The sequence below is a fragment of the Falco biarmicus genome, chromosome 7 (genome assembly GCF_023638135.1).
Source record: "Falco biarmicus isolate bFalBia1 chromosome 7, bFalBia1.pri, whole genome shotgun sequence".
NCBI classification, from domain to species: Eukaryota; Metazoa; Chordata; class Aves; order Falconiformes; family Falconidae; genus Falco; species Falco biarmicus.
This window is the reverse complement of record NC_079294.1, coordinates 29075972-29102262: the sequence shown is the minus strand read 5'-3', so window position 1 is coordinate 29102262 and position 26291 is coordinate 29075972. Positions and strand designations below refer to the sequence as shown.

At 45.6% G+C, this 26291-nt stretch overlaps 3 protein-coding genes across 3 annotated transcripts; 2 read left to right on the top strand and 1 right to left on the bottom strand.

Moving 5' to 3' along the window:
* Positions 1–71: 71 nt before the first annotated feature.
* KBTBD4 (kelch repeat and BTB domain containing 4) lies at positions 72–8607 on the bottom strand. Its single transcript, XM_056346716.1, has 4 exons — positions 8479–8607; positions 4952–5572; positions 2313–2419; positions 72–1734 (listed from the first exon to the last, which is right to left on the bottom strand). The coding sequence occupies exons 1-4, from the start codon at positions 8495–8497 to the stop codon at positions 874–876; spliced, it is 1608 nt and encodes a 535-aa protein (XP_056202691.1). The 5' UTR covers positions 8498–8607; the 3' UTR covers positions 72–873.
* A 33-nt stretch (positions 8608–8640) lies between these two features.
* Positions 8641–14158, top strand: NDUFS3 (NADH:ubiquinone oxidoreductase core subunit S3). Its single transcript, XM_056346737.1, has 7 exons — positions 8641–8739; positions 8863–8925; positions 9843–9940; positions 10206–10355; positions 12143–12268; positions 12564–12683; positions 13911–14158. The coding sequence occupies exons 1-7, from the start codon at positions 8694–8696 to the stop codon at positions 14076–14078; spliced, it is 771 nt and encodes a 256-aa protein (XP_056202712.1). The 5' UTR covers positions 8641–8693; the 3' UTR covers positions 14079–14158.
* Positions 14159–18574: 4416 nt separating this feature from the next.
* FAM180B (family with sequence similarity 180 member B) lies at positions 18575–24758 on the top strand. The gene is made up of 3 exons (XM_056347136.1): positions 18575–20218; positions 22701–22780; positions 23382–24758. Exons 1-3 carry the CDS (start codon positions 20026–20028, stop codon positions 23826–23828), a joined length of 720 nt encoding a protein of 239 aa, XP_056203111.1. The 5' UTR covers positions 18575–20025; the 3' UTR covers positions 23829–24758.
* The last annotated feature ends 1533 nt before the right edge of the window (positions 24759–26291 follow it).

The following is a 26291-nucleotide window of genomic DNA, read 5'->3' as shown; positions in this document are numbered from 1 at the left end:
CAGTATCAGTGCTGAGCTGAACTGCAGTCCACAGGAAGCTCTATAATATTTGAGGCAAAAGAAAAGAAAACTTTGTCTCAGCAGAGACTTTATTCAGGTTCTTACCCAAAGGGTTACAGTGCCAACAGAGAGGGGTAGGAGGAAGTAGTCTTGATTCCGTCTTTCACCAACACTATGTTATGATTACAGGTGGGGATTCCCTGTACAGTAAAGGAAGGCAATGTTCTTACAAACTATCTCCTTCTTTATGCTAGGTGATGACAGCGCTAAGCAAGCTCCCAGTTTGTTACCACTCCTCTAGAAGTGCTGAATAATACAACCTACTAAAGGTCTTGGGCTCAGCTGTGGAATCTTTCTGCTGTAAATATTTCTGCCAGTCCCTCCTGAAACGGGGGCACGGGAATGTTTAAATAGGGACATCCCTGGAGGACACAGTGCACATCTAACTCTGTGACTGACATGGCAGCAACACACAGTCTCCCAGGCAGTTAAAACTAGTAGTCTGGGCCAAGGAGGATATTGTCTATATGCCATGTGATTTGTTACTGGTGGGTTGGTTCCAGGCTAAAAAAGCCATATGCTGCTCTTTGGGCCTTGAACACAAGCAGCTTATCAAGGGATCAAAGTAATATAGCATTTAGTCAATCTGAAATCTAAGATGCAGCAGTTCAACTTTTAATAGTGCTATGTAAAAGAATAGGCCCACAGCCAGAATGCCTGTACTTCTTCTGCACAGGTATAGAGGGTGGAGTCCTTACTGGATGTTGTGAGCTCATAGTAATTGGGACTGGTGCTGAGGGTGGTAGGTGCCTCCGAGCTGCACAGCAGAACATCATCGCTGCCCTTTCTATCATTTGGGCCTGTTCTTCCTGCTTAGGCTAGGACAAACTGCAGGTTAGTGAGCAGCACTTTGATGCCACTTGTGACCGTTACAACGGAGGTGGCTGGGTTAAGTTTAAAAGTATTTGCATCACCCTTTTTATAGCGGTCACGGAAGACGTAGATGCTGCCATTGCAGCTGGCAATTTTCCAGAGGGATGGTACTGAGCTCCAGGCATCTGGCAGGCATAGCCGAGTGAAGCTATCCAGGAGGGGGTTATAGCACAGCAGCGAATCCCCCTCGGCTACAATGAACACCACATCCTTGTGTACAGCAGCATGCATGCGCCCTGCAAAGGGCAATACGTATGGCTTCACGTGGCATTTCTCCGTGTTGGTATCATAGCACTGAATGAGCCGAGAGGGCTTGGTGAAGAAGTCCAAGTCATTTTCCTCCCCACCCAGCAGATAAATGACACCATTAAGGTTTACACCTGCAGCTCCAGAGACTGCCACTTCCAACTGGCTAGTCTCTGTCCAGACATTGTCTCGTACTCTGTAATATATGACTGCATTAGAGAGAGTGTCCTGCAGAGTTTTACCCCCCAGTGAATATATTGCATCCTTGCTTGGCACAGAGACAAGGGTGTGTTGGAGCCGGTCACGGGGCAGAGGGGCACACCATTCCCAGTCTATAGTCGCATTGTTGCATTTCCACATGCGTCGTGGAATGGAGCCACCAACGACGTATAGGTCACTACCGTGCTTGCAGGCTGCAGTGATCTGGTGACACAGGCTGTTCTGGCCACTCACGCTTATAGAGTCATCATCGGCACAATGCAGAGAGACAGCAAGTGAATGTGTACGTGATGATTCCTTTCCAATCAGGTAGATGTGAACATTTTCTCCAATCACCTGAGAAAGGAGAAGCGTGTCAGCAGAACTGGATCTGTTTACACAAACATCAGTGATGCCTAAGACCGAATTTTTTGTCTTAGGACCCACCTGTGGGCAGGTGTGTGATCTGCTTCCCAAGTCCTGCCACCCTACAGTGTTGAGGATTCAGAGCCTCAAAGTCTTTTCAAGATACCAGTCATATCTGACATGGCAAAACAGCAACAAAAACACTGGAACCCAAGTGTCTGCGGTTTAGGTAAGGGCTGGTTACATCATTGATAGCGTAGAGTTATTATAAGGGAAATGCCAAACTCAGATTTCTGAATGGTCTCTTTGGTAACTGAGCATCTAGTGAGATAAGTTACTTTGTGGCATTGTTCCAATCATTACTGAAAAGCAGCCTCCGATTAAACTAAAAAAGCTGTCAGTGGGGTTGCTGTTTATGACAATGAAAGTATTCCTCATGCAAGCACCAGGAATTTCAATGGCATTTGTGTTTTGCAACTTTCAAGTCACACCTGTGAACAGAACACCCTACCTTGGGAAGTGCAAAACCAGCAAGCGCTACACCAACCCCAGAACAGGTCTTTTTATACCTTCAGACTTGATCGCAGCGTCTCTGAAAAGCCTGCTCGCTCCTCCTTGTTGAAGTTGATCCAGGTTTCTATAGCAACTGTTGGATTCTGAGAACATGGAACGCCATCTGCGGTGTGGGGACAGAAAGGCATTTATGATTTCTAGACAAACGTGCGTGTACTCAGGAACATTCTTTTCCTGTGACTCCCACCCCCACTCCCACCACAAACCATACTTTCTAGAGGGGCGGGGCGGGGGGGGGGGGGGGGGGGGGGGGGAGAGACACAGGGTTTTATAGATTTTGGCAGACCTGAACAGCACTGCCAGCCAGACATCTACATGAAATTAGTTTGGATAAAAATCAGAAGGCAGAGCTACTACGTCTTAAGCACTTTAGATGAGCTTCAACAAAGGAACCGGTGTCTGAGAGGAAGAGGGCAGGAAAGAGAACTTACATTCATAGTGACAATGACAATATTTAAGCATTTACACAAAAATATTATCTTATTTGACAATCTCAGCAACTGCCTTTCTCTCTCTGGTCCTAGAAACCTATCTAGCAAAAGCTGTCTGCAGAAATTTTCCTTCTCCGAGTGCTGTCAGACAGCTGACCCTCAAGACTGAGCATCTGGTGTTGTTGCTATCCTCTTAACGTTTGGAAATCCCCAACAAGCTACTATAGCTTTCCTTAGCAGTGTGACAGTAGGAATCACTCAACAGGCTGGATCAGATTTCAGTTTGTTTCCAGACACAACTGGAAGTTTTGCTTATGACACAAACTATTCCAGCATTGTCATCAGTACATTACCTAGAAGATTTTAAGTATTTAATTCCAGTTTGAAAGCTAGCAATTATGCCTGTGTTCATTGAGAGGCTTCCCTATGAAGATTGTCCCATTTTGTAATCTGCTTTCTTGACAGACCCTGAATTCAATGATGCTGAAGGCATCAGACAAATTCTAACACTTTTTCTCTATGCTGGAAGGGAGGAGAAAAAGTGTGGAACAAAAGCAGGTATTTCAATTATGTTTATTAGTAAAAGGGATTTCCACAGCTGTCCATCACATGTAGTGGTCAAATGAAAAAACTTTGATTCTGAAATGGATCCTAGAGTGCAACAAAAGATAAGCTTAATAAAATAATATTTATATGAAATTAATTTTAATCCTTGCCACTAATAGATTCCTCTATTTAATTCTGCATTAACTAAACAAGGATGCAGGAATTGTAAAAGAAAAATATTTTCCCTACCAGAAGTAGGAGCACATTTCAGATTTTAACCCATTTTATGAGCTAAGTTTTGGCATAAATATTGAGTAGTGTGATTCTATATGTGGAAATAGATGATGCATGGAAAAAGAATTTTATTGAGCAATTATTTTAATTTAAGACCACAAACACTAAAGGCCATATGGTCAGTGCATGGAATCCCTAGGAAGTTAAGGGCAATTAACCTCCATATTTCATGATTTTAGGATTATTTTTTTTAAATGAACTCACAACTTAGTTTAAAAACTTTAGCTAGGTAATTATCATGGTTTTATTTTGCTATCAGTACATATTCCAAACACGTTTGTGACTGAATTGCTTTAGATGCAACAGACATAATACAATGTAATGTCTGTAAAGACTCTCATATGCATAGCATCAACTTTAAAGGCTATTTAAGTCTTACGGACAGATTTGCCAGTATTCCAAATAAACCTGTCATGGTAGGTTTATTGTAACAGCACATAAAACATGTGACACGCAAGATGTAGTTATTTACACATTTACAAGATTATTTAATTAAAGCAAGAAAGGGGCAATCTCTGGTCTGAAGTCCAGAACATTTGAGTGTATGAGCTTCTTCTATGTTCTTGCTTCCTCTAGCAATGATACATAAACACACAAAAATGGAGTTGTGACTGCAGCATCATGGAGAACTTTTAAAGTATTGGCTGTACTTATTAGGGCAGCAGAGACTCTTTAAGGATAGGTAGCAGTTGGAGTAAGTTGTTGATGTGTTGACACATCCTTCACAACACTGAGTCATTGCATCCATTACTGTGGAAGGCCATTACCTTTACAAGAAGGGTAGTTACTGTATTACCGAAGATGTAATACTTCTATTTCAGTCAGCTGAGTGCCTAGCCTAAATAATCCTAACAATTATATACAACTGTTAATAACACTAACAGTCTGAAAATATGTCTTATGCTCAAGCCTTCTTAAAAATGTTGAGTTCTTGCATTACTATGTTAAATGATTATGAACTAAAGAAAAAAAAAAAAAGACTTTCACAAGATCTTCATTTCTGGTAAAGGCTTCTTTGTTTTACTTTTAACGCAAACAAAAATACAACAAATCCTTGAAAGTTAGTAAGTTATGTTTAGAAAACCTGTAATACTTCTGACCTGTTGACTTAGGAACTGCTGGGAATTACCAGCATCCTCTATGTCTCTTTTGTATAGCTTAGATGCTTTACACATTCAGTAACAATAGGGGTTTTTCCGATTAAGTTATCCAGGATGTTTTGCTTCACTTAGGTTAGCTAAGCCTCTGAATAGACAGTGATTATGAAAGCTTGGATCTTTCCATATGTTTTGTTCAATCCCTGATAGGCTCTCTGAAAGTCTCTTTCTATATCCACATCCTGGCTAGTCTCAAGAACTCCTTACCTGTAAGGATGTCTGTCAGTAGGCGGAGAGGCAGGTGTAGGAACTCCTCCGTGTCTTGCAGTTGAGACAAATGTGACTTTGCACAGTGTTTGGCAGCTGTGTAGAGCTCCATGTCACTGTGTTGATCTGCCAACCACATGACCTGCAGACAGTTCCTAACCTGCACCGTACGGGCCAGAAAACGGGAGCACTCTTCAAAAAGAGCAGTCAGCTGGTACATGTCTGCCACTTCATAGGTTTCCTGCAACTCCTCTGCCCTCAGCTTTACAGTCCCGTGGTAAATATAGTCCACAAGAAGTTGAAAGACACTCTCACTAACATCCTGCAGCTCAATCACCCGGTTGTGGGCCTCTTTTAGGTTGGAAGTAAACATAGAACGAAAAAAGCAACTCTGAGCTGAGAGGACCAAACGGTGCAGCTGGAATTCTTTGCCTTCCACTGATATTGTAACATCAGCAAAGAGCTCATCCTCCAAGCATAATTTCATAATACCCTGGGCCACACGGCCTGAGTGGGAGCGGTCGGTAAAGGTGTAATTCACAAAGTAGTTTTCTTCTGCAGAGGAGCCTCCAGTCTCTTCTGATGAGTCCATGGTGCTGCACAGATCAGATCTCCAGCAATCTGTAAAATCACAATAATTATATGACTTTCTCTCTCCACCACCAAGATTATGCAGTACTTCAGTGTACAGAGAAGAATCAAACATATTGGTAAGAGGTCAGCCTATTTTAGACCAAATATAAATAGCACAGCCAGAAACTTATGCTTGAGCTTCAGAATTTCAAACAACAAATGAGAAGCTGGCATAATTAAAATTATAATGTATACCAAACTTCCAGTACAGTGAGCATCACATCGCAGAACTGGGAGATATGTGCGTCTTTTCACCACTCATTTCACTGACACAAAGAAAAGCAGCAAGTTATTCAAGTGGAAAGTCTAGCAATTGCCCTAGTAAACTTGCGAAGCCAAAAAAATGTGGCAGCACCATAGCTGGGCTAAGTGGAAAAAAGACTACAGTATCATACTAACAAAGAGCACAGAAAGCAGTTCATGTCATCAGGAGGAGTTAATTACCATCCAAAACCCAACATGGTGAATCTGTGCAGTGGTATCAAGTGAGGTGAACTTGTTTTTACCGAACAATTGTGTAAGATGTCTGCCAGATATAAGCACCAGTCCTTCAAGATAACCAAATGAGATAACTGATGGTTATACTCAGCTTGTTAATGCACCAAACACCTTCAGCAAGCAAAATAACCTGTTAGGTGTTGTTAAGCACTGTCTCCCAAGTGTCAAGGAGAATTCAATTTAAAAGATAACACTTCTTCAGGAGGAACCAGAGACTATTTGCAGAGCTCCAAGCAATTTGTGGGTTAAAACCCCTTCTGAACCAGAACAAGACTGCTGTAGAAAAGAGCTCTTTTTCTCATGGCTCTTGACAGCATTAGGAGCACGTAGATGTCTGCTTGCATTCACTTTAAACTTATTTTTACACATCAACTATCAACCATGGTAACTGGTATCACAGATTTCTTCAGTTAATACTGAACATGATTTCCAGCACAGCGTTTCCAAATACGGGATTTTAATCCAGGAGATTCACAGTTATTCTTCCATGCTTTATTTTGTTAAACGTGCATTTGCTTACAATAGCTGTGATTGATACAGGAGGCCTCCTGAGTTCTTTGCTCAAGTTCTGTTCATGGGAAGTAGCATCTACATCCCTAGTCATCTGGACAAGTCCATCCCATCCCTGATGATGGCCTGCCTTAATTATACCCTTACTGTGATTTTAAAATAGTTCTGGTCTGTCTGAAAATTACCTACACATTAGTCTGTAACAGACTGAGGAACTGCAATCAGCATAGAACACATCAGTACTATTTTTCCAGCTCTACCAAGTACAAGCCTATCCTGCAAACTGGCTCCCACTTCAGTTAAAGCTCCTACAATCATAGAACTATTTAGGTTGGAAAAGACCTTTGAGATCATCAAGTCCAACCATTAACCCAGGACTGTCAAGTCCACCACTAAAACCTGTCCCTAAGCACTGCATCTACTTGCTTTTTCAACACCTCCAGGGATAGTGATTCAACCACCTCCCTGGGCAGCCTGTTCCAATGCTTCACCATCCTTTCTGTGAAGAAATCTTTCCTAATATCCAATGTAAACCTCCCCTAATGAAACTTGAGGCCTTTCCTTTTGTCCTGTCACTTGTTACCTGGGAGATGAGACCTACCCCCACCTGCCTACAGCCTCCTTTCAGGGAGCTGTAGAGAGCAATAAGGTGTGTCGTGTCATCCCCCCCCTCCCCTCCGCCCCGAGTCTCCTCCGGATTAAACAGCCCCAGCTCCCTCAGCTGCTCCTCATAAGACTTGTTCTCTAGACCCTTCACCAGACTCATTGCCCTTCTCTGGACACGCTCCAGCACCTCTACATCCCTCTTGAAGTGAGGGACCCAAAACTGAACACAGTATTCAAGGTGCAACCCCACCAGTGCCATGTACAGGGGGACAATCACTGCCCTAGTCCTGCTGGCCACACTGTTTCAGATACAAGCCAGGATGCTGTTGGCCTTCCTGGCCACCTGGGCACACTGCTGGCTCAAGTTCAGCCAGCCATCAACCAGCACCCCCAGGTCCTTTTCCACCAGACATCTTTTCAGCCGCTCTGCCCCCAGCCCGTAGCGCTGTGTGGGGCTGGTGTGACCCACGTGCAGGACCCGGCACTGAGCCTTGTGGAACCTCATACAATTGGCCTTGGCCTGTCTGTCCAGCCTGTCCAGATCCCTCTGCAGAGCCTTCCTGCCCTCCAGCAGATCAGCACTCCCTACCAACGTGGTGTCATGAATCCTTACAGTCTTGATCCTGTTGATTCTTACAGTCATGGTGCTCGGAAGCTGCAGCCCAAAATGCCAAAGCACCAGGACATGGATGTATGAACTACTCCACCCTCTTGGTCCGGCAGAACCAGCTGCCCCCACCACCTTGCACAATTTCCAGAGGAGCAGTGCCGCATCACGAAAGAGCAGCTAAAGACTACCGTAAATCTCATATCCTTCTTCGTAAACACAGAATTGCCCTTTGCATCTGTGGCATCTCCACCATCAAGAAAAAGAGGTGCAGGAACAGTAAAGCAGAATCTTGCACTTAACGCGCATTTGGCGTTACGAAAGCAATGCCCTGCCGCATGCCATGCTGTAGGTGACAGCGTACCCACCCCGGCACACCCGCTGCCTTCCTTGCCCCTGGCAGGGTCGCGGGCGCCGTGCCAGCGCCCGGCAGCAGGGAACCCGCAGAAACAAGGGACGGCAGCCCCCCGCTGCGGGCCGGGCCGGACGGAAAGCCCCTTCTCGGGGGAGACCCCGTCTGGGCCACGCTAACGCCGGGAAAACGGCCGGGGAGCTGCCCCCTCCCCACGGCGCTGCTCCAGCCCGGGGCTCCGCCAGGGCCCCCCCTCCACGTCGGCACCCCCAGAGCCGCTGCCCTCCCGCCGGGCGCCCGGCACGGCCCCGCGGCACCCACCTGCGGCGCCTCCCTTCATGCCGTCGCCCCGGGCTGCCCCAGCCAGCGGCCGCTCCGCGCCCCCCGCCCCGCGCCGCCAGGCACCGCCGCTTCCAGCCACCGTCCCGGAAGCGGCCCCGGGCAGCTCCTCGCGCGCTTCCGCCCCCCGGGGGAAGCGCGGCGGCGGCGGCGTTTTCCGGTTCCGGTGCGTGCCCTTGCCCGGTGTCAGGGCGGGGATGCTGGCGGCGGCGGCGCGGCGGCTGGCGCGGGCGGCGCTGCGAGGTGAGGGCCGCCGCCCGTCCCGCGGGGGCTGCGGGGCTCGGCCGGCTCGTGGCCGCGGGCGGGCCGGGCCGGGCCGGGCAGTTGGCGGGGGCGGCCGGTGAGACGTGTCCGTTTCTCCCGCAGCTGGCGTGGGCCCGGCGACGGCGCAGGCCCGGCTGACGGGGAGCTCCGCCGCGGAGACTCGCCGTAAGTGAGCGGGGCCGGCGGGGGAGCGGGGCGGGGGGGCGGGCGGCTGGGGCGGGGGGTTCGCGGGCGGCGGGGGCCGAGCGGGCGGCCCTGTCAGCACCGGTCCTCAGGGCAGCGGGCTGCGCCGGGGCGGTTCCGGGGGCCGCAGCCGCCCGCGGGAACGGCTGGGGCCTGTCACGCCTGAACCGGAGCGTGGCACAGAAAACGGCGCTGCTGGTACCGGTGCTTGCTCTGGGTTCCCGTCTGCGTCCTTCGGGCGGGCCTGGCGGCGTATGCTGCGAGAAGTTGTGCCTGGGCGGCAGCTTCGTAGCCCCTCACTGCCCTGAGCCTTGAGGTGTTTGTAATCGTAACAGAAATAACCCCCCCAAACCAGAAAGGCAATGGGAGATCCTAGGGTGTTTTCATTAGGAGGGGGTTGCATAGATGCTGGCACGTTAAACAAAACCAGGATTATTTTGTCTAGGAAAAAAAATCCTTTCTAGACCCAGGCTGAATGTCATGAGCAGTACCGAGGTTCAGATTATTCTGCCATCCCTGGCTCTCTCTTTTTCATCTTACTTGCTTGTCATCATTTTGTTGGACAAAAGAAAATTCTGTCTAGCACTAATGCACACTTCTTTCCTTATCTAAGTCTCTAGTTCCACGTTCTGTGTACCACAACACGTGTCTGTTGATATAGTCTAATCTCTATTACAGTGTCCTATGTACTCCGCTGTACATACATGTTGTGTGTAGCTTCAGATTTACCATAAATAAACTTTGCAGGTTACGTGAACCTGCCCGGCTTCTGCCGGAGCTACTGAGAGACAGCTAGACTGGTTAAAGGGATTTTTTAAGGTAGGGATGTGACTTACTATTCTTTCTGTAGCTTTCTGTACTCTCTGCCATAATCTTGGAAACTCTATTTTTCTCTTTAGCTACTGTCAGACCAAAAAATGAGGTAGAACAGAAGCAACTATGTGCTTTTGGGGAGTACGTGGCTGAGATTCTGCCCAAGTACATCCAGCAAGTACAGGTAGGTACTGTACAAGAAATTGTTCTTGTGGGAGGGACAGGACCCAGTGAACATACTACTGTTTGTTAGCTGTTTTCAGAAGTTCTGGGGAAGAAAGATTGTCAGAATTACATGAAAATTACTGCTATTATTAAGCCCTTTTATCTGATGTCATTATGTGTCTGCTGTACCATATACTATCTTTGTCTGGGTGTTCTGCTGGATTCAGCATAACTTCCAGTCCCGTTGGTGTTTGTACTCATGCCCTTTCCGCTATTTCCATTAGGTGACCTGTTTCAATGAGCTGGAACTTTTGATCCATCCAGATGGGATCATTCCAGTTCTGACCTTCCTTCGAGATCACACTAATGCCCAATTCAAATCCTTGGCTGACTTGACTGCTGTTGATGTCCCATCTCGGCAATACCGCTTTGAGGTAAGAACTGCTTATAGGTGCAGGACTTGGAGAGTTTCAGAAGTGCTGATGGTTATAGGTGCTGTGGCAGCTCTGACCACGTTTTTTTGTTTTCTGACAGTGAACAGAAAACTCACTCTGAAATGCTGGGTTTTATTTAAACTATTGATCTTGGAAGCAGTAGCAGAACTGATACTGCATGGATTCTTACCCTGTCTTTCCTTTTGTGCTCTGCTGAAAGTCTCTTTCTTTTTTTGGTTTTTTGTTTTTGTTTTGTTTTGCCAGAGTGTCTAGAAAGTCCTTTCTGGCCAGATGTGAATCAGTGCTCTTCCTTTTTCTGCTTAGCCCTGTCAGCCTCTGTTGACACAACTGATCATGTTTTTCTTTTTAAGTCCCATCAGTTGTCTTAACAATTTTCCTCTTCTAAAAAAATAAAACAAAAAACTATTTCATTGTTTTAAAAACATTCCCTGACAGTCAAGACCAAATAGGAGATGAGGCAGATTTTCAGAAAGCTCTCAGAAGATTTTGGGTGCTGAACTTCCACTTTCAGTGAGTATTGGAGATTTGATTCCCACAGGTGCTTTTAAATATCTCACCGTATAGCTTTTCATAGCTGCAGGAAAATTGCAGCTGCAAATAGAAAATGAAAAGATATGTCTTTGGGGAAACTACAGGCTTAGCATATTTTCTCACCTGCTATTAGAAAGCTTTGTTCACAGAATTGTTGCAAAGGTGTTATTTAGTTTGACTTAGGAAGATCTGTAAAAGACAGTGGCAGAAAATACCTAGGGCTTGCACGCTGTTGGAGGCTGACTATGGTTTAGGGAGCCGTACGGATGAAGAGATGTATGTCTTCGTTTCCCTTCCCTTGTCCAATCTGGGCAGACTGTCTTTTGGGCAAGAGAAGTGAATTGGTAGATTTTTAGTTCCCAGCAGGTGACAAGGATAATGAAAAATAGCTGATTTATTTTCAGTTTTGGTTTATCTTTTGGTATTAAATCACTTACCAACACCTGCCAGAAAGCATGGGGTGGCAGTTTTGCCTTATCTATATTAGCTGATCGGATGTCTGTTGTTTTCAAATATAGCTCCTTGCTTTGCTAATAATGGCTTTGACTTTTCTGTGAAAAATCAAGGTACTAGATTCATAGGGATAATGGAAATATAGACCTTAATGAATTCACCTTTTTCAGCCATCTTCACAAAGGCAGTATTAAACAAGGCTACACAATTTCTTACAAATGTTTGGGGTTTTTTTTTGTCAGTCTGCTTGTGGTAAGTATTCCTGCCTCGAGAGGTTCTAGTAATTCTCATAAGCAGCCTTTTTATGAGTACCTCACCACCAGAAGAGTTAGAAATTTTCCCTGGTATCCAACTTCTTTGCTGAAAATTAAGTGTATTTCTTCTTAGCTTTCTCCCACCGCATGCTGAGAGTAATTGATAGCCATTTTCTTTGTGACATACTATTGAAAGACTATTGTCAAGTGTCTCCATCCTTTCAGTATTCTCTTTTTTTAAATTCAGTATCTTTCTTTACTTCAGCTCTTCTTCATCAGTCAAGTTTTCTAAATCTGGCATCATTTTTGTTACGCTTTGAAGGACCAAAGTGATAAGCTACTGGAACCTCAGTTGTCATAGTGTCTTTTAGTGCCCAGCTCTGAAGAGCTGAATGCGATTCTGCTAATAAAGAGCATTCAAAGTAGTCTTTGAAATAGTCTTTGCGTGCCTTTGCTTAGCCAGTGCTGTACTGCAAAGAGATCCATAAATGCCATACATGACCAATGCTGCCTTTTATTCTGCTTCAGATTGTGTACAATCTCCTGTCTCTGCGGTTCAACAGTCGTATCCGTGTGAAGACATACACTGATGAGCTGACACCTGTTGACTCAGCAGTGTCTGTGCACAAGGCAGCAAACTGGTATGAAAGAGAGGTGAGTGCTAGTGTCTTTGGGAGCAGTCTCTGTGGGGAGTGGCTGTTATTTCCTGGTTAAACTGATACCCAGGGCCCTGAGGAAGAAGGAGAGGTGTTTCCTTGGCTGCCTTTTCACAGTAGTAGATAAAAGGGTGTTTCATTTGCTTTTGAATGAGTTCCTGCATCAGTTTCACTGGCACTGCAGAAGGCCAGGCATGTAACTGAAATTTTATGGACATATTTGTGGAATAATATGGAAGGGTTGGTTGGTTGTTTTTTTTCTAATCCAACTCTCTTGGCTCCCTTTCATTTAGGTCTGGGACATGTATGGTGTTTTCTTTGCCAACCACCCTGATCTAAGACGAATCCTCACAGACTATGGGTTTGAGGGCCATCCTTTCCGGAAGGACTTTCCACTGTCTGGTTATGTGGAGGTAGGAGATACACTCATGTTTAGTTATCATATCTCTCCAGTACTCCTATCTGAGTCTTGGTACAGAGATGTGACTGCTTTACAATTCTTTGAAAGGCACTAAGGGTGTTTCACTTGTCTGTGTTCCAGAGGAGTTATATAGATCTCTTGCATAGAAATTTGAGGTCATCACAAATACCACCCATAGCAAGGCAGCCTAAGGCCAGAGACATTGAACAAATTTCACGTGCTGTGTACCAAAGATACCTGTCAGGCAGAGAAGGTGCTTGTAGCATGTCTTCCGGAAGTGTAAACTTTCCACTGCAGAAGTGGAGATTCCCAGAGGAATAAAGGACTGAACTGACCTTAATACAGCTGGAACTCCACCGTGTTGAGTTTTTGTAGGCCTAGATTATAAAATTCTAGTTGAACTGACTTTTGCCATTTATCAAATATTTACCTCTGTATGTCAAACCACAAGTGAAATGAGTGTGTTTGGTATCTGTTGAGTTTCAAATGACCACCTTGCAGAAGCAGTCATATTTGGTGCAGTTCTAAGACTGAATTGAGTCTCAGGAGAAAACAGTGAGGTTCTGCAAACAACCGAGTGTTTTAAGAAAAATGGAAATAACAGCAAATCCTGCAAGTGAGTACCAGGCAGCATCTCCTGAGCTGTGGTTTGGAGACCTGGACTGGCATGGTGAGGATAAAGCAAGCCATTCAGAAGTGTCTGGTACTCACCTGCATTTCACCCTGGTTGTCTTTTTGTCCTGAGTTTTGAGTGTTTAAGCTAAGAAGCACAACTAAAACCAAACAAACTGCCATATAAAGACAATTCATAAGAGTAGGCCCCAGCTCTGCCAGGTGGACAGGACACCTTATTTCAGTGACTCGGGAGAAATTCCTTTGTCATATGATGAACTAAATGCGTAATTCCATGTGGACTTCACGTGGACTGTAGGCTGGCACTTCTAATTCAGGGTGGTTAGTCAGGACACCTGAAGTACATGGTAGCAAAGAGGAGGGTTTTCCTGGGGTGTCTAGAGCTCTTGGTGGCACATGGTAGGCTCTTGTTTAATAATGAGGAGAACTGAAGCTGTGGCAGAGGGCTGTGGCCTATCCGTGGCATAAGAAGTAGGATTGCCTGTACCAGGTGGCAGTCTGGGTTGTCACTGTGTACAGCTAATAGCAGAGAAGCTGTGGGGGCTGTATTGAAAATGACTGGTCTGTGTCCTTTGTGCTGTTCTAGGTGCGGTATGATGATGAAGTGAAACGGGTAGTGGCAGAGCCTGTGGAGCTGTCTCAGGAGTTTCGCAAGTTTGATCTGAATAGTCCTTGGGAGGCATTTCCTGCCTATCGGGCAGCTCCAGAACACCTGAAAATAGAAGCAGGAACCAAGAAAGAAGATGCAAAATAGCAGCAGAAGGAAAGGAGATGCACTGCACCATCCTTTCTGTTCTAACATAGTATTTATAATAATAAAAATCGTTAAGAAAATCTTGCCTGTGATCACTTGAGTAATGTTGTTTTACAACTAGATGAAAAGCGTAGAGTGCGGGATACTAATTTATAATCCTGATAATCTAACTGGTAGATGTTTTTCTGCTGCTTTGAGTTGTAAGACACTGGATTTGAAGTTTTGGTTTGCAAACCAAATGGAATCCAGGCATTCCCTTTGGCTGAGATGCCTTATATACACTGCTTCCTATGGCTGTCCTGCAGATGTAAATCATCACTAGGAGACTGTACTGAGGCAGCTGTGTGGCTTAAGCAGTGGGACAGCAATATCTTAGCTCCAAGATGGGCATTTGGAAGACCGTAATAATACAGCAAACAGGCAAGGCTTTTGTAGGTGGTTCTAATACAGTCGTTACTAGGACAACACAAGAGGTACCTGCATCCAGACCAAAACAATTGTGGAAATCACTGCATTGATTCCTTGGGAATTAGGTCAGTGCCTGTTCTCTTGGCAGAAGGAGTTGCAGGTAACCTCTCACGTGCCATTGCTTCATGCTGAATTTTTCTTCACAATCAAGCAGTCATTAGTTTCTTGGGCGTCTTCAGATTGTGCTTTTTCCTGCAGTCAAAAATACCTCCCCTTGTCCCATGGACAAGTGTCTATGCCTTTTTCTCAGTATTCCAGTTACTTTGAGCTGTATGAGATAATAGCATTACCGCTATCTTTGCTGTTGTGGAAAAATCTCGGCTTGCTCCAAAAAAGCTAGAAAATTACTGTAGTTTTGGTCCACCCATCACCTGTGTGAATGGGATTACATTACAGCAGTCAGCAATTAATAATGTCCCTTGTTAGTAGTCCAAAAAATGCATAACGCAGTTCTGCATCAGAAAGCTGACTGACCTCATTAAGTTCTGAAAACTATTGTATAAGGAATTTCATAAAATAATTCACAAGGTGTTCGTAGAGTTTCCCTGAGTCACTACTTAAGCTTTTAAATGTTAAAAGCACTAATTAGAAAAAGGGTTTGGGGGTGGTTAGAGTATGGGATGGAGGAAGGGATAGGACAATACTGAATTCAATCAAGAAAAAAAGGGACAAGTACTTGTGACTAGAATGTGATCTGTTTTCAAAAATAAAGAGCTGAACTGTGTGGTAAGAATCAGGTTTCATGTTTGTTTGTTTCTACCCCAGCCTTGTAAGCATGGGCTTAATTTTTTTGTTTGTTTGTTTCAGGCTGCTATGGCCTTTGGTGTCTGGGATGTGACTCAGAACAGTGTTCTTTAGATAAAATTAATAGCATTTGCCACTCATCTGAAAAGTTAAAGCTTTTTATGGGAAAGAGGAAAAAGAAGGGAACACAAATAGCAGAAGTTTGTGTTTTTTTTACAATGCTTAGCTGCGCTTCAGATCTGCCATCAGTTGAGCTGATTCAATAGGAAATGTGCCTTTGGTCCTTCCTACAACATGTTTCACAGCTGGTTCTGTTTTCTGTTGCAGTGGCTCTTTCTGCATGCCAGTGCCTATTGCACAAGACAGAAAAGTTCCTGGCACAACTTCTGTTACTGTGAAAATTCTTTGTAAAGCACATTCCCCTTCCTACTGCTCCCCCCCCCCCCCCCCCCCCCCCCCCGGGCTGTGTTATCCCTCCCCCACCCCAGGTTGCTTGAGTCATTGTGCCAAGTCTCCTCGTCTATGTATCGTTAAAAAACATGTATTTCCCAGTATGGTAAGTCAGAAGACTGATGGTAGCAGGAACAGAGGGAAAACTGCCATTTGAACATAATGTTTGTGCAGAGGGAGGATTTGATTGACGTGACATCAAGAAATGTTAGACACAATGGCCTGTCAAGTTAAACAACATGCAAGGTTTGCTAAAGAATGTGTGTACTAGAAAAGTAGCCAGCCTGGTGGGGACAGGCATTGGCTCCAGCAAGTCTTTAATACAGGACAAGAAAAAATGGCCTCAAGTTGTGCCGCGGGAGGTTAAGATTGGATAGTAGGGAACATTTTTTCACTGAAGGGTGGTCAAACCTTGGAACAGGCTGCCCAGGGAGGTGGTGGAATCACCATCCCTGGAAGTGTTCAAAAACCTTGAAATTATGGTGCTTTGGAACATGGTTTAGTGGTGGACTTGGCAGTCCTGGGTTAGTGATTGCACTTGATGATCTTAAAGGTCTTTTCCAACCTAAACAATTCTATGATTCTATTGTGTAGAATAGTTGCTAATGGACCTAAATCTCTTCTCATTAGAGAAGCCTGGGAGGATACGAAGAGCGCCATTTACTCCCCCAAATGCATTATGCCCAGGCACAAGCGGTTACACAGCCTCACAAAGTTGGCACGCTGCCAATGCTGGCACGCTGCCTCCTCCACGGCTCCTGAGCTCCAGGGCCTGTTCCTGCCTATAGAGCCTGTGTGCTCTGGGATCCTTGTGGCTGCTGGGCACTTGTTTCGTGCTGGGCAAGGCAGTAGTCAGCTTGGTCAAGCACAAAGCTGTCTTCCAGATCCTCTGTCCCTGCCCAGTCCATACTGGCTCATTTGCCTGGGTTGGATTTCCCAACTGTAGGAGGATGTTGGATGAGATGCAAGTCAGATGTAGCTGACTTACAGACACACTATTCAGAAGAGAGATTTTCTAGTACTGTGGAGACAAGGAGAATTTTAGGTGATGACTCACAGTCACCATGTTGAGCTTCCCCAGTTGAGTAGGTTTTGCTGGTGTTTTCCAGAACAGGCATTTCTCCCTACAGCCAGGCAAGCCAACTCTCCTCCCTGAGAGGAGAGGGTACCCACCTGCATCATGACCGCACAGCCTGCGTAGACCCTTATAATTATCTCCAACCAAAATCCAGATGGGGATTTCAGCTGGGCCTTGCACTCCCGCAGAACAGAGCTTATGGGACTACTGGGGGACAGGCTGGGTCACAGTACACCCCATATCACCCACCACACTGCATCCCGTGACATCTTCTCCAAGTCGTGTGAGGTCTGGGGAGTGTGGGGGTGTGTGCCCTTTTGTGAAGCAGGTGCAGCGGGATGGGGCCCTCCCTGTCACTGTTACACAACCCATTCCTCCTTCAAGCAGTGGATGCCACTCACAAACTGGAGGGAAAAAAAAAAAAAAGACAAGGAAAGCATTTGTGTAAGGACCAGCAGCACCATACCTGGAAAATGCCAGTATAACAGTGGAGGTCCCATCTGGTTATTACGGTCAGTGCTTCACTCCTACTTCGCACAAGGTTTTCTTCCTTCTTCCCCTCCAGTGACTCAAACCTCACCTTCCCTGGGAGCCTTGTATGTCCTTCTTCCTTCCCCTGTTTCCTCAACCACCTTCTTCTCCTCATCTTGCTCCCCTGAGTACCTGCCAGACAGACCCAGGCTAGGGATTGTGGTCTCCCCTTGCTGTGGGCGAGATGTTTGAAGCAAGACATTTCTCCACTTCTATAGAATTTGCCTTTCCTGAAGACACTGCCTACCTCCCTGCAGTCCCACTTCAAAGAAACCTCCCTCCCAAGGAGATTGTTTGGGTGCTCTATTAAGCACACCTTGTGCCTCAACCAGCATCCAACCAGGTCCTGCAGCTTTTGATGGCTCGTATCTTGTTCCCCTTCCCCATCTTCCTTCTTCAAGCAGTCATGGTGGAAAGGATGAAACCAGTCAAGGTGCCCCTGAAGAAACCTGGCTTGATGTGATGTTTTGAAACCACTCCTGCAACAGATGGCCTGACCAGAGGGAATGCAGAGGGACAGGGCTGTGCATACTCAGCTGTGAATACCTGGCAAGGACAAAATCCCTCAGGAGGAACAGGTGCACTGCCAACTTTGCAATTGTACACGTGGGGACTATGTGCAGCTGCCTGAAACTCAGGCTTGTTTCTGTGCACTGTATAACTACTGTGGCTTTACAAACAACTAAGGCATTTGTTTATCACTCTGCAGCTGCCTTTCTGTGCAGGGTTGTAAGGCAATTCTACAAAAACCCCCAAGCTCAAGGCAGTATCTACTACTGATGCTTGACCCTCACCTGCCACTGTTATCTGTCACCTAAGCACAGCCCCTGAGCCTCGTCTCTTCTCCCTCCCACCAGCATGGGTAGGTTCCTCTAGACACTTCACAGAGTCATAGAATCGACCTTTAAGATCATCAAGTCCAACCACTAACACCACTAAACCCTGTCCCTAAATGCCACATCTATGCATTTTTTAAACACTTTCAGGGATGGCGATTCCACCACCTCCCTGGGCAGCCTGTTCCAATGTTTGACCACCCTTTCAGTGAAGAAATGTTTCCTAATATTTGATCTAAATCTCCCCTGGCATAACCTGAGGCTGGTTCCTTTTGTCCTGTTGCTTGTTATCTGGGAGAAGAGACCTACCCCAACAGCTGCAAGCTGTTCTTGGGAGATTTTCCTGTTGATAAAATCATGTATGGCCTTCACAGGTGTTGGCCAAAATCCTGGACTCCTTATGTCACGTGCTGCACGCTTAAGGGAGGATGTTTCATGGCGCATGAGACGCAGGACTTTTTTTGCATAGTAACAAAGACAAAGTCATGCATACGCTGTGGATCGTAAGGAACTCTGGCACAAAACAGAAGGCACATGAATCTCCCTGCACAGATGGGGCATCAGCATCTGCTTCAAGTAGCATGTGATTCACAGTTTAATAACAGATACCTCGTCCTAGAAGAGAGGGATGCAACTAAAGCATAAGCCGCAGAAAATAATAAGAACTGGAAGAAGTGACTTGAAGATAGCCAAGGCTATGACAGAAACACAGGTCTTATTTCGATGCAGACTGAGGGTAAGAACAGCTCTGGATATTGAGGGCCCCTCCTCCCCTGTCAAATCTGGGACTCTTCCACTGCATGCTGCTTTTCTTCATAGCTGCTGTGAGCCCATGTATTGCCAGGTACAGCTACAGGTCCTGGAAGTTTCAGAAGATGTGCTACTTCACACGCTGACACCTTATGAAGTGGAACACCATCCCTAACCTCAGTAAATTATCTGATGACAGCAGCCACTACAGACAGCCTGTAAGTTGCCGAGAAAGGTATGCTTTTCAGATCAGCTGCCTCTTCTCTAGGCAGACTTCTTTCCCCCTTTAACCTGGGGGAGAGGGTATTATTTATACATATTATTACCTACTTATATAACCCTGGCATCCCAGAATGTGTTGCAGAACCCAGGACTACTTGTGCCATACAGTGTGGAAATACAGAACAGCTTGACTGGGGTTTGGGCACTAACAAAAGTGCAAAGATGTGTTGAGAACACAGATCTGCTGCGAAGGTAACCTGACCAAGTTTTGTCTGTGTAATTCATATCTAAAGCAGACCGTGCTCATCATAACCCAGAGTCTTGTCACAGGAGAGGACAACAAAGTGCTAAAGTCTGGCTGACTCTGATAACTGCTGTTTGCTAGGTTAGTATGCTGAGTTACCCCTTTGGGAGGTTTAATACAGAACTAATAAGTGACACTTCTTCTGCCTGCTTGTGTGTTTTGGCTGCCCTTCCATGGATCTGCACAGACTGCCGGCCTTGTCTGTGATGTTTCAGGATTGCTTGCAGATTTTCAAACTCAGGAAAAAGGAAAACTGAAAATGAAGCCAAGGAGCCGAGCAGAAGTGTCACGGAGATGTGACAGAGGCACTGTGCAATGGTGGGAGGGACCAGGAGGTCCTCTCTTCTTCAGAGGCAATCGTGTAGCAAAATTTTTTTGCAACTAATAGCTTCCTATAATACATTGCAATGGGAAATGAGCCTCTGGAAAAGAAGCTTAAACAAATCTGCCAAAAACTTCACAACAAAGTCTTCCAAGTTTCCAAAATATGATGGAAAATATCCTTTGGGGTCAGCAAGCTGAACTGCAAGCCCTTCCCAGGACTGCAACCATAAACACGGAAAGATGGATTCGTTCCAACAGAGGCTGCTGGGACCAGAAGCAGCGAGGGAAGGCGCCACAGCAAACCGCTCTCGCTCCACAGACGGCACTGCCCACGGCGGGGTGGCAGCCGCTGCAGGGCAGGGTGCTATGGCCCAGGTGCAGCTCAACACCTGGCTGATCCTGTGCGTGTTTGCTGGATCCCCGAGGCTGACAGGTAGGAAGGGCACCTGCTAGGCAGGTGGCTTCTTGGCTTGGCAAACTCTTCGTGTGATGCCAGTGGTGCAATGCTTTGCCTGCTTCTTCAAGGGTGGTCAAACACTTCAGCTGGCTGTGCCGAGATCGGAGAGAGCTGGAGTCCCAGCTGGGGGTGTTCACTGGGGGAGGTACTCGTAGCTACTTGCATGATGAAGACCTGCTATTGTTTTTGGTGGCAGGGGGAGGGTTTTCTGAGGTGTCTGCTGAAAAGTTCTGCTCCTGCAATAATGTTTATGGGTTTTTTAGATGGTTTTTTGGGGGGAAAAACCCTCTGTTAAATGATAAAGTAAGTAAGGGACCATTTTCCCACCTCCAGAGGATATTTATATTATTATTTCAATACATTAGTTGTTATACTTTGTTTAATTTTTGTTTTACTCAAAAAAATCTAATACTGCACATATTTATGAGACAGTTACTAATAACAGCAGTTTGGTGCTGTCCTGGGTTCAGCTGGGATAGAGTTAATTTTCTTCCTAGTAGCTGGTACTGCTGTGTTTTGGATTTAGTATGAGAACAATGTTGATAGCACACTGATGTTTTAGTTGTTGCTAAGTAGTGCTCACCCTAAGTAAAGCGCTTTTCAGTTTCCCATGCTCTGCCAGTGAGGAGGTGCACAAGAAGCTGGGAGGGAGCAGAGCCAGGACAGCTGACCCAAACTAGCCAAAAGGGTGTTCCATACCACAGAACATCATGCTCAGTGTATAAACTGGGGGGGGGGGGGGGCGCTGGCTGGGAGGGGCTGATCGCTGCTTGGGGACTGGCTGGGCATCTGTCAGTGTGGGGTGAGCAATTCTATTGTGCATCACTTGTTTTTCTAGGGGTTTTTATTTCTCTCTCTCTTTTTCCTGTCTCCATTTTCATTACATCATCATCACCATCATCATTATTATTATTATTGTACTTTATTTTATTTCAGTTATTAAATTTTTCTTACCTTAACCCATGGGTTTGGCCTTCTTTACAATTCTCCTCCCCATCCCACTGGGGACAGGGAGGAAGCGAATGGCTGCGTGATACTTAGTTGCTGGCTGGTATTAAACCGTAACAGGTGGCTGTTCACTAAATTCACTGACTTTGCAACCAACCAGACATCTCTCATCAGAGACCTGTGCACCTAGCTATCAGTTAACAGAGAGAAGACCAGCAAACAAATTGTCAAATGACACGTATTTTTTACATGATCTAAAAGCCTCCTGGCACATCCATGGAGCAGTAGGAAAGAGCAGCTACATCCCTGCTCACATTCCAAAGCCACAGCTGGCTTGGATCAGGGAGCCTGCAGCTGTGCAGAGGAACAAACCCCTGAAGCCTGGGGGGTGGCAGTGAATTTCTTCAGGCAGCTTGTGCATCTCCCTGAAAAGCTTCAATCAAGAATGGAAAGCTGGAAGCTGGATTTGGTAGTAGTCATCACACACATACAGTATTAAATAATATTTCTACTTTTTATAAGCACCTACTGACCTTAGCTCTGGAGTGCTCAACATAAATTGTCCCACTTTTTTATATGAAAAAGTCTTTATCCATATAAAAATTTAAAATAATAATAAAAAAGAAGGTCTGGGAGCTTACTATTTTATATGAGCTTTTTCCATTTCATGTTTCTTGAACTGAAGGATCAGTCTGTAAAAGGTAGAAGAGGGTCTTGGCTACATGACTGCCCTGATCAACACAGGGAAGGGAGGGGGTGCAGCCTCCCGCTTACAGTCCTGGACTGAGGCTACTTGTGTCTCCTTTCCCACAAAGTAAAAATAATAATAAAGGCAAAATAAACGCAGCAAGTTAAAGCACTAGAAGCATTAGTGAATGAAAAATGAAGAATTCTTAGTAGTAATGTGACTCACATTAATTAACTTCCATTCCTCTGGCCTCGTATCCATTTTTCCCAGTTTTAATAATGTTGGGTGACCCAGTAAGGGGTTAGCTGGACATGAGCCAGGATAGATCCGACCAGGTTTCTTTTACCCTCACATTCTCTCTCTGCCAGTGGCAGGTGCTCAGGAAAGAAGTATAAAACCACACTAAGCATCAGGTTATGTGTCCACCAGCAGGTTGAGGAGCCTCCCAGCACGCTGCCTCCGTTAGGCAGTGTCACCTTCTCCAGCAAAGCCTGCAAGCAACCAAAACCCATCTGTTCAAAACTCACCCATACTCAGCGTGAGGGGCTTCCTCGCTGCCTGTCAAAGCCAGTGTCTTTGCTGCTGTAGGCTTTAGCTCTGTTGGCAGGACAAAGGGCCTTCATACCCAAAACTTATGCTTGACACCCTTAAAACCTCTTCTGCTTCTCTTAAAAAGCTTGTTTTGCTCATCAAAATCCCATGGTCAGCACCTGTCATGTTTGGCAAGCTATGAGTGGCAGCTCAGAAATATTGAAGGCATTAATGACAACCAAAGCAAGTGTCATGGTCTTGTGCTACCAAACTCTACCTGATGTCTTCCAGATGAACATCCTCACAGCAGGAATGATGCCGGCACCAACACACCCCGTCACAGCCCAGAAGATGCTGACGTCATGTTAGAGGTCTCCTAGGTGTTGGGGGGCCCATGGGCCAAGACACTGTTAGTGTCCACACTCCCACCTGCCTGCACGTGAAAACTCACATGTTCTGCTAGTTCTCATCCCTGCTGGATTTTGGGAGTGCCTGGAGAATGCCTCGGCAATGCCCTAACTGCATTTGTGCTCCCTCCCATTGTGGGGTGCAGCTGAAGGGGGCTCTGACCCCCTCCATGGCACCTCATGCCTCTGGGGTGGGACAAGGAACCATCCCCGCTGGGCTAGGTGACTCCGGCACCAAGTGGCCAAGCCCCCCACCCAAGGCCACCATGCTGGGGAGCTGCTGCAGGCAGGACTGTGGCGGGAGAGGCAGGGTGGGAGGCGAGAGCTGGATGGGTCCCACGGGGAAACCGATATGTGGGGCCGGTCACAAAAGGGGAAGGGGTGTGGGGCTGGCAGAAGAAGGCATGGAGTGGGACTAGGCGGGCCATGGGCAGCGAGTCAGGGAGCAGCCGCCTCCCAGTCCGGCCAGCGATTTGGCAGCATTGCAGATGGCCTTACAGCTCTGTTAAAACTGGCGGAGCGTTTGTGCTGGGCTTCCCATGCACATGCTCCTCTTCTCTTCCAGATGCTCTGGAGAGGGCTGGATATTCAGACTGACGGGACAATCCAGCTGCAGGATGAAGAGCTGGCCTCCCTGCGCCCAACACGGCGATTCATGCAGATTTTAGAGGATGAAGTGCCCAAAACACCGACAGAGATTGAGCAGCATCTGAGATATTATTCACTGACTGACACCCCCTTGCCCCTAACAGAGTTTGACCGTCTCCTTTTCACCAGCATTTACTGTGCCTATCAGGTTCGCTCCATGCAGGGTCTGGATAAAAATCTCTGGATTAGTTTTTTCTCTCAGCTGGTTGATGAAATCTTTCGTGATCTGTGCAAGGGGCTCTGCCCTGCAAATACCACCCTTCTCCTGGCTTCCTGGCCTTGGAAGGAGAAGCCTGCACATTTAGCATCCCTGAAACATTTCTATCATTCTAATCTGGCCAGGACCAAGAGAGACACTTACTAAGGGAAACTACTGTAGGAAAGGACACACCTGACTTCAGCTGCACCCTTGGTTATTTTGAATGCTTTGTACCAATTTGTAATTTGTACAAATACACCACACCTTTTTTGTCCTGCTTTCTGCATTGCACTGGCAACCCTCTAAGGATTTACACACAAGCTTTTATTTTTAAATTAAATAGGGCAAAACTATAAAGTGCATTTCACCCTTTCCTGGTTTTTTTTTTTTTTTTCCTTTCTTTTTTCTTCTGTTTCTTTATTGCTTTTTAAGTGGACTGTGCTGAAGGGGGCAGTGTTACTTAGATGTGTTATCTCTCCTGATCACTGATGCTTACTGGGGAGATGACCTGGCAGGTTTTTTCAGGATGTTACACTGGTGTCCTAGCTGACTTAATTTCAGATGATTCAGTTCAGCCTCCTATATTCCCCCTGTGGTTTCAGCCAAATACAGTATCTTTTCTCCTCTCCAGTAACCAGCTAAGCAGATTTGGTTGTGGTTCATGATATAGCTCACATATTTAATTTCAGCTTTCTGCTTATGTAGCATCACATTTTGAGTCCATAGTAAGTAATTTCCCATGTCATGTATTAATTTTTCTTTAGAAAGCAACCTGAAAATGTATGTATTCCATGAAGCTTTCTAGTATTTGCATATCATGTGTACACATGTACGCTGCTTTGTGCCAGTTATCAGTTTGAAGTATACTTCCTTAAACCTCATTTAAATTCCTAAGGATTGTGACCTAGTTATTTCTTCAGCAGATTTTACCTCTTCTATGAAGTTTTTTTGTACAGCTATGGCACTTTACAAGCCAAACATAATAAGTACACAATCGCTATCCTCAAAATAAAAAATGCAGTTGTTTTATAGAAAGAGATCATTAACCTTTCTGTCTTACACATTGCAGTGTGGAATTAAATGAATGTAATTATCTACTTGGGAAGGTTTTGATTTTTTTTTTTCCTCATTTCTACTAGGTTTCCTGCTGCCATTATAGGTACATTCATTTTGAACATATATTGCATGCACCTAGATGATGGGAACAAGAATTCCCTTTCTATCAATATACTCCTAATTTTCCATGCTCAACAAAGGAGGCACGTGTGACATTCAAAGTGGGAACTGCTAGCTTTTGACCTAGTTAATCTTTTCCCAAGCTGTTGTTGCCCAACAGATGGAGAGAAGGGCTGGTGAGGCAGGAATAATAAGCCTGGAAGCAAGACGCCACAGAGAATGGTTTTAGAGGTCAGGTTAGGGCTATGACAGGAGAAGACAGATTTATACAGTCCATAAAGCAGGTTGGTTGTTGCCTTGTTGGTTGGGTTTTTTGTTTGTGTGTTTCCCCAAGAGGTGTAGGAATTAAGATTAGTATTTCATTTGAACTGTAACTTCTAGTAAACTAGTGGCCCACTTAATGTTCTTCTATTCTTACGATGGTTTTTACATACCTCCAATCTTTACCCTTCATCCTTTTCCTAAATATGCCCCCAGTCTTTAATGTCTAGGATACATACAGCGTGGTGGAGGCAGGGAATAGCTGCAGACAAGCCCAGTTCAGGCAGAGAATATCATCAAAAAGCTGAGCTGGGGTAGCACTAGTGCATGAAAATGTTGTCTTCCTGGAGAATACAATGGTCTGAGCTATATGAATGTCTGGATAAAGGCTGAGGTGGATGGCTTGGTAACTCAGATGCAAATACACTGGTTTGAATTCAGGATTTTGTTAGGATCAGTTTAAGAGCATTGCTATCTGTTGAGCAGATTGTAAATTAAACTCAAGTGAAGCTGCAAAATTTCTTGCACACTCAAGATGATGCACTGTTGCAGTTTATCTTTTGAGAGACAAACCAGGATTCAGCTCAACTGAAACAGCACCAGTTGCACCATGATGAAGCCTCCAGCTTTCTGCTTTCCTACTATGTGCTCAGTGGATTCCGCCATCACTCCCAGCTGCCCTGAGGAACACATCAGTGTCCTCTGCAGCCACATCAGTCCCTTTACAGCAGCACTACAGCTCAGCGGAACACAGCGTGTAAGAAACCACTGGAACACAGATGCTGAAAGTATCACTTAATGGTACCTTTGAACCCATTTGCACTGGGTTACTGATACAGCGTATGGCAGGTTGGCCATACCCTTGCACTCAAGCTCCAAGGAGTATTCCTGGAGAATGTAATGCCCTGCAGTCAACACTGCCATTGCATGGCACGATACTACCCACACTCATACATTATGAGCCTGCTCCTCACCCAAATATTAAGAGATTTAAAATACATTTGTAGTTCTTCTTATTTACCTTGCTTCTGAGCTTTCAGAGGATGGTCCATTCACAGATTTGAGCCCTCATCCTCTACTACAAGGCTAGAAGCCTACTTTTTTGTTTGTTTCTATATGTATTATTTTCATTGAATGAAAGCTGAAGTTCCCAAACACAGCTTCTTCATCAATGTCAGATTGAGAAAAGCA

Coding starts and splice junctions, on each gene's coding strand:
- NDUFS3 (XM_056346737.1), top strand. CDS start 8,694: ATGCTGGCGGCGGCGGCGCGGCGGCTGGCGCGGGCGGCGCTGCGAG. Junction 8,926..9,842: donor CTCCGCCGCGGAGACTCGCC/GTAAGTGAGCGG, acceptor TTTTCTCTTTAG/CTACTGTCAGACCAAAAAAT. Junction 9,941..10,205: donor AGTACATCCAGCAAGTACAG/GTAGGTACTGTA, acceptor TATTTCCATTAG/GTGACCTGTTTCAATGAGCT.
- FAM180B (XM_056347136.1), top strand. CDS start 20,026: ATGGATTCGTTCCAACAGAGGCTGCTGGGACCAGAAGCAGCGAGGGAA. Junction 20,219..22,700: donor TGGATCCCCGAGGCTGACAG/GTAGGAAGGGCA, acceptor GATGTCTTCCAG/ATGAACATCCTCACAGCAGG. Junction 22,781..23,381: donor ATGCTGACGTCATGTTAGAG/GTCTCCTAGGTG, acceptor CTTCTCTTCCAG/ATGCTCTGGAGAGGGCTGGA.
- KBTBD4 (XM_056346716.1), bottom strand. Junction 2,420..4,951: donor ACTGACAGACATCCTTACAG/GTAAGGAGTTCT, acceptor CCCACACCGCAG/ATGGCGTTCCATGTTCTCAG. Junction 1,735..2,312: donor CGCTGCGATCAAGTCTGAAG/GTATAAAAAGAC, acceptor CTCCTTTCTCAG/GTGATTGGAGAAAATGTTCA.